At 33.4% G+C, this 18,772-nt stretch overlaps 1 protein-coding gene across 1 annotated transcript; it reads left to right on the top strand.

The window, feature by feature from the left end:
- The first annotated feature begins 324 nt into the window (after nt 1-324).
- LOC110688317 (methionine S-methyltransferase-like) lies at nt 325-16,473 on the top strand. Its single transcript, XM_021865053.1, has 12 exons — nt 325-742; nt 2,443-2,636; nt 2,822-3,028; nt 3,158-3,253; nt 9,927-10,115; nt 10,190-10,378; nt 10,456-10,692; nt 11,030-11,164; nt 11,939-12,256; nt 12,425-12,604; nt 13,596-14,567; nt 15,957-16,473. Exons 1-12 carry the CDS (start codon nt 514-516, stop codon nt 16,248-16,250), a joined length of 3,240 nt encoding a protein of 1,079 aa, XP_021720745.1. The 5' UTR covers nt 325-513; the 3' UTR covers nt 16,251-16,473.
- Nucleotides 16,474-18,772: the final 2,299 nt, after the last annotated feature.

Below are 18,772 nucleotides of genomic sequence, written 5' to 3'. Positions count from 1 at the left end.
CTAGCTATTATAAAATATATGAAAAATATGTTAAAATATTTTCATTGAATGCATATAGAATATACTTGGAATTTACTTGACAAATTGAAAATTAGATATTATAGGATATATCAATTAATATGCATGAAGATTTGATAAACAAAAAAAAAAAAGTAAAAGTAGCGGAAATTTTTTTAATCAAAACATGACAAGTGTCATATCAAATTCGCTTTTAGTATTATGATATTGATAATCAACACCTAAATAAATGTAAAAACACCATATAATATAAAAATTGACCCAAAACTAGCAAAATAAAAAAAGCCAAACAAACATTCGGGCCGTATCCCAAAATCCGAAAATACTATAAACAAACAAATATCTGCTTTTACTTTTTCCACTGTACCCTTTCATTGGGAGTGTTCCAGTAAACGGTGGTAGTGGTGGTAGGTGCTGTTATTCTGGAAAAGCGTAATCACAATTCACAAATTCAAAAGAGAGAGAAACCTCAAACAATTTTAGAGAGAGAAAGCCATGGAAACTGTTGAGGAGTTCTTGAGCAAATGCAAACAATCTGGTGATGCAGCTTACAGTGCTCTTCGATCAGTCCTCGAAAAGCTTGAAAATCCTAAAACTAGAGTTGATGCTAGAATTTTTATGTCTAAGCTTCAGAAGCATTTTGATTCTGCTGCTGTTTCTTCTGATGATTGCTTCGCTACTTATCATTTCAAAATCAATGACATTCAATTGGAGCATTCTTCAGGTTTTTTTTTTTTTTTAATTTTTATTGTGAGTTTTGTTGATTTTATGCTGAGAACTATATGATTCTGAATTTTTTTTATTAATTTTATTAAATTATTAGGATAGATTGATTAATTTCACTCTGAAAATGTTATGGAAATTTGCAAATATGTTTTACATGGATCGAATTAGTATACGAATGAAATTCAGAACAATATGATGCTGATTCAGTTAAATAATTTAAGTAAATTGATTGAATGAACAAACGGATGGATGGTTGAATTAATGCATGGACAAATTCGGATCAATTTTGTGAAATAGAAGTAAGAAATGACACTTCAATTTTACTGAAAAGAAAAAAAAATTATAGATTTATGTATATTTTCATGTATATACTATAGTCTGTTAATAATATACGGAGTATAGAGTATACTTTTGTTAGTGTAATCATAAAAAGTTGGATTCCGTATCGCTATATTCTTACAAAGTTACAATGGAAGGATGATGTCATACCATTTGCGGATTAATTACGCTAAAGTATTATTTGCATATAGCTTTTCAAAATATTCTTCTTGAAAAGCTAAAGTGTTTTGTGTGAGGTGTGAGAACTTTTTTTGAAGTTATGTTTCCTATAATTTTTGTAATATAATTGAGGTTTCTAAATATGATAGTTTACTGTATAATATTATTATTCTGAGTATGATGACAGAAAAGTAAGGTCATAAACTCATAAATTAAGCCTCTAAGAATGCCAAAGGCCATAGAGATGGACTAAGTGAATGAGAAAACAATATTGAGCAACTTCATAGGAAAGCTATAATACTGTTGTATGTATTGCCAATTGATAACAGGAATGAATCTGACATTGATGTTTGAACTTCGTACTATGTATAATTATAACTAAGATAAAGAACTAAAATAGAGTGCTATTGGGACATGACAAATTGGAACTTCTGATGTGTGAAATGATAAGCCTAGATATAATGCTCCATTGATGTCTAAGAGAAGTGGTCTAGCTAACTTATACTCCGTACTAAGGCTCTGTTCGGTTCATTTGACTGAAATGTTATTTTATCTGAATTATCTGTGAACTTATATTATGTTGTTTTAGTTTTGAACTTGTATTATTTTGTATCAACTTGTATGAACTTCATTGTATTTAATTTGTCTGAACCTGAAATTGTGTCTGAATTATTTATGTCTAACTTATTTGTCTAAACTTATTATGTCTAACTTATTTCTGAAAAAAAGCTTATTTTGTCCGAACTTATTATGTCTAACTTATTTGTCTAAACTTATATTTCTTAAATAAGATAAAATAAGTTGAAACAAACAAACCCTATGGTTCTCTTGTATTTTTTTCTTCCTTTATAATTTCCTTCCTATCTCAGGTTTTCTGTCTATTCATGTGAACCAATAATATATATGACTGTCATGTATTCATCTGACAATTATTACTGTATTACTTTCTATAGTAACTGCAGTACTGTGGTGTAAGAATGTTGGAATACATTTTCAGCTTTCTTTTGCAGTTGGAAACTCTAGACTACCTTAGAAATAGAATGAAAACTGATATAAATAGTGATTGTTAAAACTGGTTCCTTCAGTACACAGCATTTTTAGCCAACCAATTTTATCATGTTTGACTTGGAGTTCATCATTTTTGTGCATTTGATCTTCAACATTGTTTTGTTGACTAAGCCACTTATGGTGGATTTTCAGGCTTCCCGCAGAGAAAAAAGTTGACAATGCTGGTAATTCCTAGCATTTTTATGCCAGAAGATTGGTCTTTCACGTTTTATGAAGGGTTGAATAGGCATCCAGAATCCATCTATAAGGACAAGATAGTGGCTGAGCTTGGTTGTGGGAATGGATGGATAACTATTGCTATTGCTGAAAAGTGGTCTCCTTCAAAGGTTCAATACACTTTCCTAGCATCATTTATTAATCTATCTTTACCAATGAACACAAATTGTTTTCTTCATGTAAAAAATTCTGGAATTTCAGCAATTTTATGGCTTTGATAGATTAAAGGAAAAATTATTCACATTACCTTTAATCTGTATTAGTTGAACTGAGTTCTTAAGTCAATTGTTAACAGGTGTATGGCCTTGATATAAATCCCAGAGCTGTAAAGGTTTCATGGATTAACCTATACTTGAATGCTTTGGATGAGAATGGTCAACCTATTTATGATGGAGAGAAGAAGACTCTATTGGATAGAGTAGAATTTCATGAATCTGACCTTCTAGCTTATTGTAAGGACCATAACATAATGCTTGAAAGGATTGTTGGCTGCATACCACAGGTAAAGTGGCATTAAAATCTGATTTTTTGGCCTTGAATTCCCAATAATATCAATGTGTCTCAATTTATACATTATATGGTTCTGGCTTTCATGATTAAATTTTGATTCAATGATGGTATCGGCCTGCAGATCCTTAATCCTAATCCAGATGCAATGACTAAGATGATTACAGAAAATGCAAGCGAAGAGTTCCTATACTCGCTCAGCAACTATTGTGCACTGCAGGTTAGAAAACTTTGATGATTATATTGCCATGTCATCCTAGGGGTTTAAGCTGTGTAGGTTTACTTTCTAATGCATGCTTGTGCTAAAGAAGCTAGACAAATGAGTCAAACAAAGTGCTGCAGCACACTCAATTATGGAATCAGGACAGTCTGGGCATATTCTTCTTCTTTTGTCAACCTGCATGGGATATCATAATATTTACTGGTTCCTCGTTCAAAGTATACACATATGTTATCCACATTGATTATTAATGAATTCGCCCCCTGTGGTGATGTGCTAAATGTTGGGGATAATACTAAAAATACAAGGGACACAAAGAAGAAATCGGAATTAAACAATAATAACCTTCGAGGCGTGAACGGAATCACTTTCCCAAAAGTAATATTTCGACCCTTAAACTACAACCCGGGTATCACGAAATCACTTAGGAGATACAACGAAGAACAATCACAATTATGTGTAGTATACTTATGATTCAATGTAAACTAGTATATTTATTTTGTGATGATGAACAATGACAAACACATGCAAATTGACTTTTTAATGAAGAGATAAAAATTTGATGATTCCCCATAACCCTTACGTTGAATATATATATGCAGCATGCAAAAAAGTGAATAACCATTATTCCAAAAGGTGTATTCCAAACGGTGCCATATAACCATTGTTCCAAAAGGTGTATTCCAAACGGTGCCATATAACCATTATTCCAAAAGGTGTATTCCAAACGGTGCCATATAACCATTATTCCAAAAGGTGTAAATTCAGCAGTTTATTTCATCAAGCAATGCAATACTCTAAATAACTCAACAATCCTCCCCCATTTCGAGTATTAAACTAGACTCAATGCAATACATCATCATCACAAAAACAATCTTATGCATACATGAAAGTGTACAAAGACTTGAACTTCCACTTAGTATAATACACATTCCAAGAATCAATATCCAATTGGGATCGTTAAACGTTTGAACCAATATCAATACATATTAGAAACTTGAAGATATTATACACATAAGATCTTATAACCTGAATACATTATATACTTGACACGTTAAGGCCATGTGTCCATATCTATTCATAAGTACATCAAAGTTATGCCCTAATAACTTCTTGAAGCGGCCAAACCTTGTACTTATATAGGTAGATTTTTATAAACATGCTCCTGTGACAAAGCACAATGTCAAAAAATCTATTAAGAAAAACAACCTCTTTTCATCACAGTAAAACTGGAACTTACCTAGGATGAATACAAGTTCCCAGTCACTCAATAAAGAAATTAATCTTATTGAACTTAAGACCCAAAGTCTTATTGGGCGTTAAGTTAAGATTTCCTTATTTGGAATTATTTAGGGCTCCAATCCTAAACCGATTGCCATCCTCTTATTAACATCTCTTGCCAATGCTTTTGTGAAGCAATCAGCGAGATTAAACTTCGTACGAACATAGTCAATAGTAATTATACTATCTTTGATAAGTCCTTGAATGTAACTATGTCTTACACCAATGTGCCTTGACTTACTATTATATACTTGACTATATGCCTTAGCCAAGGTTGCATTATTATCACAATGTATCACTATAGGTGACATTGGTTTTGCCAACAAAGGTATCTCAAACATGAGATCCTTCAACCATTCAGCTTCTTTACCGGCTAAATACAAAGCAATGAACTCCGATGTCATTGTGGAGTCCGCAATGCAAGTTTGCTTCTTTGATGCCCATGAGATAGCACCTCCCCCATATAGGAAAACCCAACCACTTGTGGAGGAATGATCTTTATTAGAGATCCAACTTGCATCCGAATATCCTTCTAGGGATATCCACTATAAGACAAACCATAATCCATGGTTTTCTTCAAAGTATTTCAACAAACGTCGAACTGCTTGCCAATGTAGCATACTAGGATTACTAGTATATCTACTTAGTTGAACAACTGCATAAGCAATATCCGGTCTAGTACTTGTCATGGCATATATCAAACAACCTATTACTCTTGCGTACTCTAGTTGTGAAACTGCATTACCTTCATTAGGTAATAATTTTACGCTAGGATCCATAGGCGTTGAATATAGAGAAAGAGAATTTTCACTTACATTGAACTTCTTGATCACTTTCTCAATATAATGAGATTGTGACAAGATCAACTTCCCTTTTTCCTCCTTTATTCTTATGCCCAAGATGACATCCGTCTCTCCCATGTCTTTCATGGAAAACTTTGAACTAAGGAATTCCTTTGTCATTTCAACTTGTGACATACTTGTTCCAAAGATCAACATGTCATTTACATATAGACAAATTATGACACCTTCACCGTTGTCATTAAATTTACTATATATACACTTATCTGAATTATTCAACTTGAATCCATTAGACAACACAACCTCATCAAACTTTTGATGCCATTGCTTAGGTGCTTGCTTAAGCCCATACAAAGATTTAATCAACTTGCAAACTTTTCGCTCTTGGCCTTCCACAACAAACCCTTCCGATTGTTGCATGTAAACCTCTTCTTCTAGATTTCCATTCAAGAACGCTGTCTTGACATCCATTTGATGGATCACAAGATTATAGATAGCCGCAAGAGCTATCAACAACCTTATAGTTGAGATTCTAGCAACAGGTGCATATGTATTGAAATAATCAATACCAGGCTTTTGTGTAAAACCTTGTGCCATTAACCAGGCTTTGAATTTTTCAACAGTTCCATCAATCCTCAATTTCTTTTTGAAGATCCATTTGCACCCTATTGGTTTACATTTAGGAGGTAAATCAGCTAATACCCAAGTATTGTTTCCCATGATGGAATCCATCTCATTATTAATTGCTTCCTTCCAAAATGGAGCATCATGAGACTTCATAGCCTCATCAAATGTTGAACGATCATCTTCCACATTAAAAATATAAGGAAATTGAGTCAAAACATTGTTTCTTGATCCCTCAATCAAGTACACATGAAAATGTGGGCCAAAAGATTTCTCTTTCCTAGCCCTCTTACTTCTCCTAGGTGGAGATGATGATGAAGATGCCTCCTCTAAATGAGCTTGGTCATCTTCCTCTTGATCAAATATAATTTGACTATCACCTTGAGCATTGGTATTTGGAGTAATATCCTTAGGTCTAGGAATTGATGAATATCTATTTTCATCAAACAATGCATCCCTTGACTCTATGGTGGTATGAACAGACCAAAAGTCATTTTGTTCTATCACATAAAACCTATAGGATTTGCTATGTTCCGCATATCCTATAAAAATGCATTCAACTCCTCTTTCACCTAACTTTTTACGTTTAGGTTCCGGCACTTTTAAAATTTCCCTACAACCCCAAACTTTGAGATGACTCAAGTTTGGTTTCCTTTTGTACCATAGCTCATATGGGGTAACCTCGTTCCTTTTCATAGGAACTCGGTTTAAAATGTAACAAGTTGTTAAAACCGCTTCTCCCCAAAATCCATCACTCAAACCCGAATAAGATAACATGGAATTAACCATTTCTTGTAAAGTCCTATTCTTCCTTTCCGCTACACCATTTTGTTGTGGTGTATATGCCGCGGTTGTTTCATGTACTAATCCTATAGATTGGAAATAACTTGGATTATAGTATTCACCTCCTTTATTGGTTCTTAACTTTTTAATCTTTTTATTTGTTTGCAACTCTACTTCATTTTTGTAGATTTTAAATTTGTTAAGGGCTTCATCCTTAGAAAACAATAAGTATACATAGCAAAATCTTGAAAAATCATCAATGAAAGTTACTAAATAATTCTTATTGTCTAAGGAAGGAGTGTTGTGAAAGTCACATAAATCACTATGCACTAAATCAAGCAATGAAATATCCCTTTTCTATATTGTTAGGAAATGGTTTCCTTGTAATTTTTGTTAGCATGCATGTTCTACACTTCTCTATCCTTGGATCAAATGATGGAATTAATTCATGCTTAGACATAAAGTAAAGCTTCTTATAATTAACATGTCCAAGTCTAAAATGCCATAGAGAAGAGTTATTACTTACAACATACACATTATCCCTAACATTATTACAAATACTTAATTTAAACATTCCATCATACAAATAACCAAATCCTACAAATATACCACCTTTAGACAAAATAAATTTATCCGACTCAAACACCATTTTAAATCCTAATCGATTCAAGATAGCACCGGATACAAGATTTCTCCTAAGCTTGGGAGCATACAACACATCTCTTAAAATAAGAGATTTGCCCGAACTAAAAATTAGTTCTACTTGTCCTTTGCCTAGCACCCTTGATGTGGAATCATTTCTCATGTATAGGATTTCTCCATCATCAACCTCCAAAAAGGTCTTGAACAATGAACGATCCTTGCATACATGCCTCGATGCTCCTGAATCGATGTACCATGAACAATTATCCTGCACACATAGGATTTCAGAAATCACACACATAATCCATAAATGAATTAAGTGAAATTTGTGTACAAGAGTTACCTTGCTTGTCTTGAGATTGGCTTGACTCGCCTTTCCCACTTTGAGTCCTTTTCTTGCTCATCTTTTTCTTCCAAATGGTATAATCGTTTTTAAAATGATCGGGTTTTCCACAAACCCAACAAGTACGTGATTTTTTACCATCACTATCACCCTTAGGCTTCTTGCCTTTATTATTGTTTGAGTCATTTCCTCTTTTCTTGTCATTTGACTTAGATTCCTCTACCATATTAATGATAGAACTAGGATTTTCATCCTTTTGTCCATCTTGAATTCGGATTCCCTCTTCAATCCGAATATGGAACCCAAATCTTCAACATTTATTTCATCCTTCCTATGCTTTAAAGTGTTTCTAAAGTCTTTCCAAGAAGGTGGCAATTTATTAATAATAGAAGATACAACAAAAGTCTCATCCATACTTATGTCATGTTGTTTAAAACTCCCTAAAATTCTTTGAATTTCATGAAATTGTTCCATAACCGGCCTACTATCAACCATTTTATATTATTGAAATTACTAACAAGAAAATTTTTGCTAAATGCATCCTCGGCCATATACTTAGATTCTAAATCATCCCAAAGAAGTTTAGCAGATTCATAAAATTGATAAACATCAAACAAGTCATCAGACATACCGTTAAGAATGTGTCCACGGCATATTTAGTCATCATTCTCCCACTTATTCCTCTTTCTAGTATTTTCTAATGTCTCATTTTCCTCTTCCAATGGCTTTGGGGTAGTGAGAACATATGCCACACCAAGAGAAGTCAAGAGAAAATGCATTTTCTTTTGCCATCTTCGAAAACCCACGCCCTCGAACTTGTCCAATTTCTGGAAATTTGATGTCAATTCCTTAACGGTAGCCATCTTTGCAAGAATATTACTTTTGGATTGTTGGGGATAATACTAAAAATACAAGGGACACAAAGAAGAAATCGGAATTAAACAATAATAACCTTCGAGGCGTGAACGGAATCACTTTCCCAAAAGTAATATTTCGACCCTTAAACTACAACCTGGGTATCACGAAATCACTTAGGAGACTCAATGAAGAACAATCACAATTATGTGTAGTATAATTGTGATTCAATGTAAACTAGTATATTTATTTTGTGATGATGAACAATGACAAACACATGCAAATTGACTTTTTAATGAAGAGATAAAAATCTGATGATCCCCCACAACCCTTACGTTGAATATATATATGCAGCATGCAAAAAAGTGAATAGCCATTATTCCAAAAGGTGTATTCCAAACGGTGCCATATAACCATTATTCGAAAAGGTGTATTCCAAACGGTGCCATATAACCATTATTCCAAAAGGTGTAAGTACAGTAGTTTATTTCATCAAGCAATGCAATACTCTAAATAACTCAACACTAAATGCTGATACTTAAGTGATAGTGAATTGTAGTGGTAATATATGAATGGATCGTTTACAAAGTTGTAACTAAAGAGAAAATTTTGTGTGAAGTTACAGTTTCTCCATAATGGTTGATAGAATTTTGAAGGAAATTTTCACTTATCCAAAATCTCTCTCACAGCATTAAATATACACGTGCTAGTTTTTTTTTTTTTTTTTTTTTTTTTTTTTTTTTTTTTTTTTTTTTTCCAAGATACTTTCCCTAAACAACAACAACAAAGCCTTAGTCCCAAAATGATTTATGTAACAAAATCAGAACTTATGACCTCAAGTATTAAAAAAAAAAAAAAAAATCTCCCCTATCAAACCACTTATCTTTGTAACAAATTCAGAAATTATAACCAGAAAATACTGTTTTAACCATGTATACATTTTCCTCCATTGATAAAGTCTGTGTCATTACCCAATTTGTTGCATTCTTTGTTTAGAAATGAGTATACACTGGGGCAACAGGATCTGGGTCTGGACTAAAGGTTTGATTCGACTAAATCAAATTGAAGGTGATCTTCAGGGTTGCATACTTTGTAGAATTATCTAGTTATAATCCATGGTGATGATGTCAAATAAATAGTTGGTTTCAGGTGACATTCAGTAGAATCATTTTTGAATCTTCATTTATTTTTCATTTATTTTCCTTTTACTTGCAACATTTTTCAACAGATTTCTGATAGGGTATGCAATTTATTTTTCCTTTGAATACTTGGAAAATGATTCTTCAGATGGTATGTTGACTTAATTTTCTCTCTTTTTTTTTTCTGTTCTGATTTCTGAATGTAGGGTTTTGTTGAAGATCAATTTGGCTTAGGTTTGATAGCTAGGGCAGTTGAAGAGGGAATATCAGTCATTAAACCCACTGGGATTATGATCTTTAATATGGGAGGCCGTCCAGGACAAGCTGTTTGCAGACGTTTATTTGAACGGCGTGGCTTCCGTGTTAATAAGATCTGGCAAACAAAAGTTATTCAGGCTAGTTAAACTGAATTGTTGTAAATTTTATTTTAATTTCTTGAACCGTGGATTTGACGAACTGTGTGTTACAGGCTGCTGACACAGATATTTCAGCGTTAGTTGAGATTGAAAAAAATAGCCCACACCGTTTTGAATTCTTCATGGGACGTACAGGAGATCGACCTCTTTGTGCTCGAACAGCTTGGGCATATGGGAAGGCCGGTGGTTGTATCTCTCATTCTATTTCTGTTTACAGCTGTCAACTTCGTCAACCTAATCAGGTGAAGCTCTTTTTCCCTTGTTTTTCGTGCATGATGATTATATTTGAAAGTATGACACATGCAATTTTGTGGGACAGGTTAAAACTATTTTTGATTTTTTGAGAGATGGCTTTAAAGAAATCAATAATTCTTTGGATTTATCCTTTGACGATGATGCTGTGGCTGATGAAAAGATTCCATTCCTGTCATATCTTGCAAGTGTTCTTAAAGAACATTCCTACCTTCCTTTTGAGTCACCAGCAGGTAGTAAACGGTTTCGAGACCTTGTAGCAGGGTTTATCAAAACATACCATCATGTTCCACTTACTTCCAAGGTACTAGTGGATAGATTTGGTGCATCTGTTTATACCGTACCTTTTTTTTTTTCCTGTAAATCCTTAGCTAATGTTTCATGTACCTAATAACGTATTGACTTGTATCTTTCTAGAATGGGATTTCTGATCAAAAGGATTTTATAATGTTTGTTGCTTCATTTTGCTAGTAGGTAAATTAAGAGAATAGCTTCAGTTGTGCAGCAATTGTACATTATCCTCCTATTATTGTTGAAGTCAGGAGTTACCTTGAACTTTCTCGTCTTCTTGTGGGTTGTTTAAATTTCCTTTGGAATTTCGGTTGCTGATGCTAATTGTGTTGTTTCCTCTAAATTTTCAGAATGTAGTTGTGTTTCCTTCAAGGACTGCAGCAATTGAGAACGCTTTACGATTGTTCTCACCAAACCTTGCCATTGTCGATGAGCATTTGACCCGAGACCTTCCTAGGCAATGGATGACATCATTGGCAATTGAGGTATACCCTATTTCTGATGACACTTCTGGTGACATTTGATATGCATTATAGTCTGCAAATGCTTTTGTATATTATTGTGTCTGTTCTTTGTTTCCTTTGTCCCTCTTTATTTGGGTGCTGGGGAGCCGGAAAGAGGCGTAACTCATGAGGAGGATAGTTAAAGGGCTCGCTTGTTATTTATTTTCTAGTATACAAACTAGTTGTACTCTCCAATGGCTGCTTCATATAATTTCAGAATGATTGAGACAGTTATCAACAGAGTGAGGTGAGACACAATGTTCACAAGGGTGAGCTAGTGATGTAATAAATGGCCAGATCTGACCAATTGTATGGCTCTTCAATATTTTTTTCATGAACATTTTGAAATTGAGTCATGTCTTTCAAGTTCCTTACTAAAGCTTTCCTTTGGTTTCTTTCCTTGGGTGTGTGTTCTCTCTTGGGTAATTGTGGGCCTTGTGTTGTGATGTTATCTTTGACTTTGATGTTCTATGCTTCATCAGGCTATACAGCATTTAGGTGTGAATAGAGTTCAATTTATTAGTAGACAAGAAACATTAACAAATATTTTTTTAATAAAGTTTACTAACCGGTGATGTTTACAAGTGTCACTATCATTTCCTTTGCTCATATGTCTTGTTTTGATTAAAGTAGTTTGGTTTGAGTTGTTTGTGTCTCAGTCTGATGTAATGATAAATTAATAGTTCCTAGCAGCATATTGGAAATTCCTTGAAAAAATTGTGACAAATTCTGAACCATGTTGTTTCTATGTTGCAGAAGAGAGATTGTAGTGAGGCTTCAGATATGGTTACAGTTATAGAGGCTCCACGTCAGTCTGATTTGATGGTTGAGCTGATTAAGAAGCTGAAACCTCAGGTTGTGGTTACTGGCATTGCTAGTTTTGAGGCTGTTACTAGTGCAGCCTTTGAGAATCTGTTGAATGTTACTAGAGAAATTGGCTCGCGTCTTTTCTTAGACATATCTGACCACTTTGAGCTGTCAAGCCTTCCGAGTTCCAACGGGGTCCTAAAGTATCTTGCAGGAAATTCTATTCCATCGCATGCTGCGATTGTATGTGGTCTTCTGAAGAATCAGGTATTTGTTACTCTCAATATGGAATGCCAGATTGGGTACCAATTATTTTCAAATCCAACCTATCTAGATCAATTTATTGGATAAGATATTCATATTTATATTTTGTTTTGTCATTTGAATTTGAGTAATTCTTTTGAACCCATTACCTCATACTTAATACTTCTCCAGGTTTATAAAGATCTTGAGGTAGCATTTGTGATTTCAGAAGATGAATCCATTTTTCGGGCTCTGGCAAGAACAGTTGAACTTCTTGAAGGAAATACTTCATTGATTAGTCAAAACTACTACGGCTGTCTTTTCAACGAGCTGCTTTCCTTTCAGCTAGCTGATCGACATCCACCTGCTATGGTTTGTCACTCTTGCCATTTAGTCCCATTCAAGTCCAAAATGTTTTTAGTCCAGTCTAAACCACACCACCATTTTATTGAAATAAGTTGAAGAGGTTGAACCTGTATGAATACTGACTAGACCCAGCCTGACAAGTAAACCATTGTAGCCTGTGGTCACCTCAACCTAAAACTAAATTTTTGACATTAAGGGCCCTTTCGGTAGCATTGTAGGTTTCAGTTTTTTGGTATTTTGTTTTTCAAAATTCTATGATATATGTCATACTTCCTCCATTCCACAAATTTTGCAACAATTACCATTTTAGGAAGTTTCACTAATATTGCAACATTTCCCTATTTGCACTTGTCTTCTTTCCTTCTCTCTCCTCATCACATAAGTCCATATCTATGTTCCTCTCCATCTCTCTCCTCTTCTTGAAATCCTTGTTCCCCCCAACCCATGTTGCAATTTTAGGAGAACGGAGGAAGTATAAAGAATCAAATGTTAGTCTGACTTGTGGAAATCATGGTTATTTAGAAAACTGACAACAGAAAAATGAAAGCTACTTTTTCTAGTTTCCAGTTTTATGTAAGGAAGAACCTCTTGACCTTATATCTGGCTCACCACAAAACAATACTTTAATTTTCTTAGAAGCAACACTTCTATTCACACCCTTGCCAATGCATAATTCAAGTTATTCAACCATAAATTTCTTCAATTACCAATAAGTAAAAATTATAGATTAATTGATATTTTGAGAGTATAAATTGAGATGAATCTAACAAGATCTCACATGACTATTTTTTTCTTAAATCATAAATTACCAAAAAAACAAGGTCAAAGTAAGGTGTGTAAATAATGTAAAATGAAACATTGCATTTAATAATAAACAGAGGTTGTATGTTATTGGCTATGTCAAGCTGGACCTGTCATAATTAACATAATTCTATACTAAGATGTAGGTTCACTGGATGTGTTTACTTATTATGTAAGTTTGATGTATCTGTTTCAGCGAGAATGTGATAAGAAGAGTACCACTAAATTGATTGCATTTGCAAGCTCTGCTGTCTCAGTCTTCAACAATTCTGAGCTGTCAATAAGTGAAGATGACAATAAGTCTTCCTTGATTCACATGGACGTAGATCAAAGCTTTCTGTCATTGCCCTCACCAGTAAAGGCTGCTATTTTTGAAAGTTTTGCTAGGCAGAATCTCTCAGAGTCTGAGACAGATGTAATCAATGGCATCAGGCAATTTATTAAGACCAGATATGGTTTTCCAACAAACAACAGCACAGAATTCTTGTACTCTGACTATTCTTTGGGTCTTTTTAACAAGCTGCTACTTAGCTGTATTCAAGAAAGTGGCACATTGTGCTTTCCTGCTGGTTGTAACGGGAACTACATAGCTGCTGCAAAGTTTATGAAAGCAAACATTGTTAACATTCCCACACAGGCGGATGTTGGATTTAAACTAACTGCTAGTGTACTGACCGAGGTGCTGGAGTCAGTTGAAAAGCCATGGCTTTATATTTCTGGTCCTACTATTAATCCAACGGGGTTGCTTTACAGCAATGAGGAGCTGGAAGATATACTATCAGTCTGTGTTAATTTTGGTGCAAGGGTTCTGATAGATACTTCTTTCTCAGGGCTAGAATATGATGTCGACAACTGGGATGCCTGGAACTTGGAGCCCACTTTATCGAAGTTCTATTCCTCTCACGATTTAACTTTTTGTGTGTCTTTGCTTGGAAGTTTATCGCTTGAGATGCTTGCTGGAGGGCTGACCTTTGCTTTCCTTGCGGTAGATCGATCTTTACTTACTGAAACAACTAATGGCTTTGCCGGTCTAACCAAACCTCATAGTACCACTAGATATGCTATGAAGAAGTTGTTAGCTCAGACTGAGCAAGAAGCTGGTAACCTTTCTGAATCTGTTGCAGAACACAAAGGGATTTTGAAAAAGAGGTCGCAGCGCTTGAGGGAGGTAATTAACTCAAGACCTATTGTTTTGTTTTTGTCTTCATAACTTCCATCCTGCATCCATTCAATAATAATAATTGTCTTCATAACCTCTTGAATCTTCTAAAAGTCTTTTTCTTGGATGATGCACTGTGCTAACTGCTGATGTGTTTGTCTGTTGGATTCAGTTATAATAATTGTCTTCATTTCCTCTTAAATCTACACTGTATCAATAATTGTAGGCTTTATATCATGATGGGATCAATCAACTGCCTCACATACTTGTCCTTGGCTGTTTAATTTGTTTCAAGTGGTTGGTAGTCAACGTGTTTACAGTCAAGCTATGTTACTTTGACAGCCTGCTGTACGTCAATTGTTGTGTGTCGGATCCTTTGACACTTCGACACTACACCACACCCAAATTTATATTTGCCTTTATGAAAATTTTAAAATCTGGAGTGTCAGACACACCATGTCGGACACGACACCCGAATCAGAGTCCAGGTAATATAGCAATCAAGGCTAATGCAAACAGTTTTGGTTTTTAAATCTTTGTGGAGGGGCTTTTTTTTAATAGAAATCCGCATAGAATACATTTTCTTGATAATAATCATCCTATTACCAAGGAATTTTCCAATCCATTTTATTTGCTTAAATATGGCAAGAGTTACACAGCTGATGGACTACATGTGGTAGCTGGGTCAGAAATGCACATTTGATACTTTTTCCAGGATTAAAAAAAGATGGTTCACTTCGAGATACAATATATGGACATTTAGTTTTAAAATAATGAGAAGGATGCATGTGCATATGTTTTTTCTGCATATTTTTTACACTAGATGGTCATACTTTTTTTGTAAAAATATACAGCACTTTGATATATACACTCTTCATATTAGTTGGTGATTTATATTCAAGGAAAATTACACGTTTGTGTGGTCTTATTAGATTCGTCTCAATAAAATATGCATTGACAAGTGTGAAAAGATGAGTGTTTCATCTTAAATTTTTTTTAAGTATATTGTTTTTTTGTGCCGGAATATTTGTATGAATTCTGGGAAAATTTAAAAAGATGACCGTTCATTATGTATGATAACCCAAAAATATTGGTGGGTTTTGACTTAATGATTTGGATTGACAAGACTGTGACAATTACTTGATGGTTCTGGTTTTTTCGAGGATGGTTATGAAAATTTGTAGCTAATCATTTTAAAAATAGAGATATAGGATAATGAGGTATGTTTTATCTGGTTTCCTTGACCCTTGTTGGTTAAGTCTTCAATGAAAACATTTACCCAAACTTTTTCCCTGCATTCACTATGAATTTGCTGTCTACAGAATCTTTTGAGAATTTATACTTCCTATATATTTTCTACGACTAATTACTTGTATCTTCATTTTCTTATTTACACAGACATTACAGAACTGTGGATGGGAAGTACTTCCGTCCCAAGGGGGTGTCTCCATGGTGGCAAGGCCATCTGATTATCTTGGGAAGCTTGTTAAACTCGAAAATGATGATGGTCAAAAGACCGAACTTGGAGACTCTACTATTCGAGAAGCCATTTTAGCAGCCACTGGCTTATGCATCAATAGTGGTTCGTGGACTGGAATTCCAGGTTACTGCCGCTTCACAATCGCTTTACAAGAAGATGAATTTGAGCAGGCACTGGATCGCATCGCTAAATTCAAAGATTTCATCGCTTAAGTACTGAGATTATGCCCAAGTTCATTCTTAGCCTACAATAAATGTGCATTAGTATGACTTAGGTGTCATGCTCAGATTTGAGTACATATTCTTGGTTGAAATTCCATGCAGGCAAGAAGGAAAAAAAAATATATGTCAATGGCCTGGTTTAAACTTTCATTCCTTGCTGCTGTGATATGTATTGTTTTTTTGGGTCTGGTTTTTATAGACAGATTTCTAAATATGATGTCCATTGATGTAGGTTTTATTCATAACGTACATAATCTATGCTTTATCCTATTTACTAGCTAAAAAAAAAAAGTTGTCACCTTAATAGACGTGATCAACAATCTTTTAATCAATAAAATACTAGTTTATCTAAAAAAACCCTTAAAATATTCTCTGTTCTCTCTTTAAACCTAGCCACCGTAGGAAATCTTAGTGGTTGCCATCGATTTTATTGATGATAAACCCTAAATCAATAATTTAATACTAAAACAGACATCGGGAGTGACATGTGTTACATCCTGGTGCTGCTTTTTTCCCTTCAAAACTCCCCTTCCCTTTTTATCATTTTTTTTTGTTAACATTTGATTTTATAATATCATTCTAAATCTTTTATATTATATCTTTATGACAAATATATTCCTTTTTACTTGGTATTCATAATTATTCAATACACATTTATCTAAATAATTATTCCGACTCCTTTTTAATTATCTTTTAAATGGAGTATTATTAGATTTTGCCAAAAAAAAAAGTAATAATAAATTAATTCTAGATGTTAAAGAAATGACTTTAAAACACCACTTATTTTTTTTTAATTATCTTTTTTTTTTTTTTTTACAAATACCTCTAGCTAATATTATATATCAATTTCAAAATAACTATATTTTTAAATTAATTACAATTTTGTTTCTGAAAATTTACTACTACGTATATATTATCACAAATTAAGGATTTATAGAGTATATTATAACAATAAATTAAATGCTATGTTTGACAATTATATTATATGTCTAATTTTAGGGAAAGGTAAAATAACAATTAATTAATTTTGTAAATTACATAATTAAAAAAATCAATATCTTAGTAAAAGCAAAAAAAAATTATTATCTTTTGCCGAGACACTTGATTAAGATGATAAATTTATCACATCCGACATTCATAAATAATTTGCATAGTGAAAGACACGCCAGATGTAGATAGTGACAATTGACATCTCCTTTTGTATTTTTTTTTTTTTTTTGATATATATCTATTATCTACAATTAAACTTTTAAGACAATGAAAAAAAATTATTAAGCTACAATTATTGGATAGCTTCAAACACAATTTTTTATACAACAAAGAATGAGGATATCGTATATGTAGAGCATCAATCCATAAACAGAACATGTAGTGTGTGTGTACTTTTGCTAATGGTTTTAGTGGAGATTTTAGTCTATTCCTTGATTAATTTTTGATATTTAATAAAAAGGCTTTTATAAATAAGTAAATATTAATATGGCCACTAGACCTGATCAAACCAATCCCCTTGCTTGAAAAAAATTTCGGGTTTGGGTAGCCCAAAAAGTCCATTTTTGTTTTATTTTTTTCTTTGTCTATTAATATTGATTATGACATTATAATTTCTATATATTAGATGTGTATGTTTTATCAAATTTTAATTGTTGGATATAATTAATTTTCTTAAAAAAATTAGACTTACCGTGCATGGTACGGGCCTTAAGCTAGTTCTGCTTTAATTTTATATTTTTAGCCAATAAATTTCACCAATAGTATGGTGATTGTAGTCAGTCTCTTCATGTAGGGTTTAATTGGTTTCCTGATGGTGGGATTTGTAGTATGGGTTGTTTGTTTGTTTTTCGTGTGTGCAGAGATACAAATTTGGATGATTCGTCTTGTAAATTTGTAGAATTGCGGGTCTGTTAGTATAGGGGTGTAGATTTAAAAGATCTGTCTTGTAAATTTGTTTATCTTGATGACTAATCAAGTTTATCACTTTTGCGACTATACATCAATGGAGCTCTGTCAAGAATAATGCAAAGACGTTTAAAATTATTCAGGAGCAGTTCAAAATTGATGCCATTAGTTTAGGGGTGTTTAATACAACTTGTATTGAGAATTTAGATCTCTTAAGTGATGATTGTAAGTACTGAATGACTATTAGTACTATTTAATAAAATCACCCTCCCTATTTCATTTTAACAAAAAAAATAAAAAAAATACATCTTTATCTCGGTGAATTTGTTTTATCACGGATTCACGTGGGTAAAAGTTACATAGGCAAAACTGCTACTTGCCTTGAAGTAGCGGTTTTGCTCTGTGATAAACAAAACTTGTTTATTACAGAACTTGATTATGGCAGCCTCCTTTTAATCTTGAAAGCAAATAGTAAAATGAGTATTTTCTCTGTATTTTATTACTTGCTCTACTTTCTTTTTGTGTCTGTATTTTATTACTTGCTTTACTTCCCTTTTCAGAAACTTTTAATAATATTTTACTATTTTTCTCTCTACCAATGGTTCCATCATATTATA

This window comes from Chenopodium quinoa, unplaced genomic scaffold, assembly GCF_001683475.1.
Source record: "Chenopodium quinoa cultivar QQ74 unplaced genomic scaffold, ASM168347v1, whole genome shotgun sequence".
Taxonomy (NCBI): Eukaryota; Viridiplantae; Streptophyta; class Magnoliopsida; order Caryophyllales; family Amaranthaceae; genus Chenopodium; species Chenopodium quinoa.
Note: the sequence above shows the minus strand (reverse complement) of the source record. Positions and strands in the feature narration are given on the sequence as shown.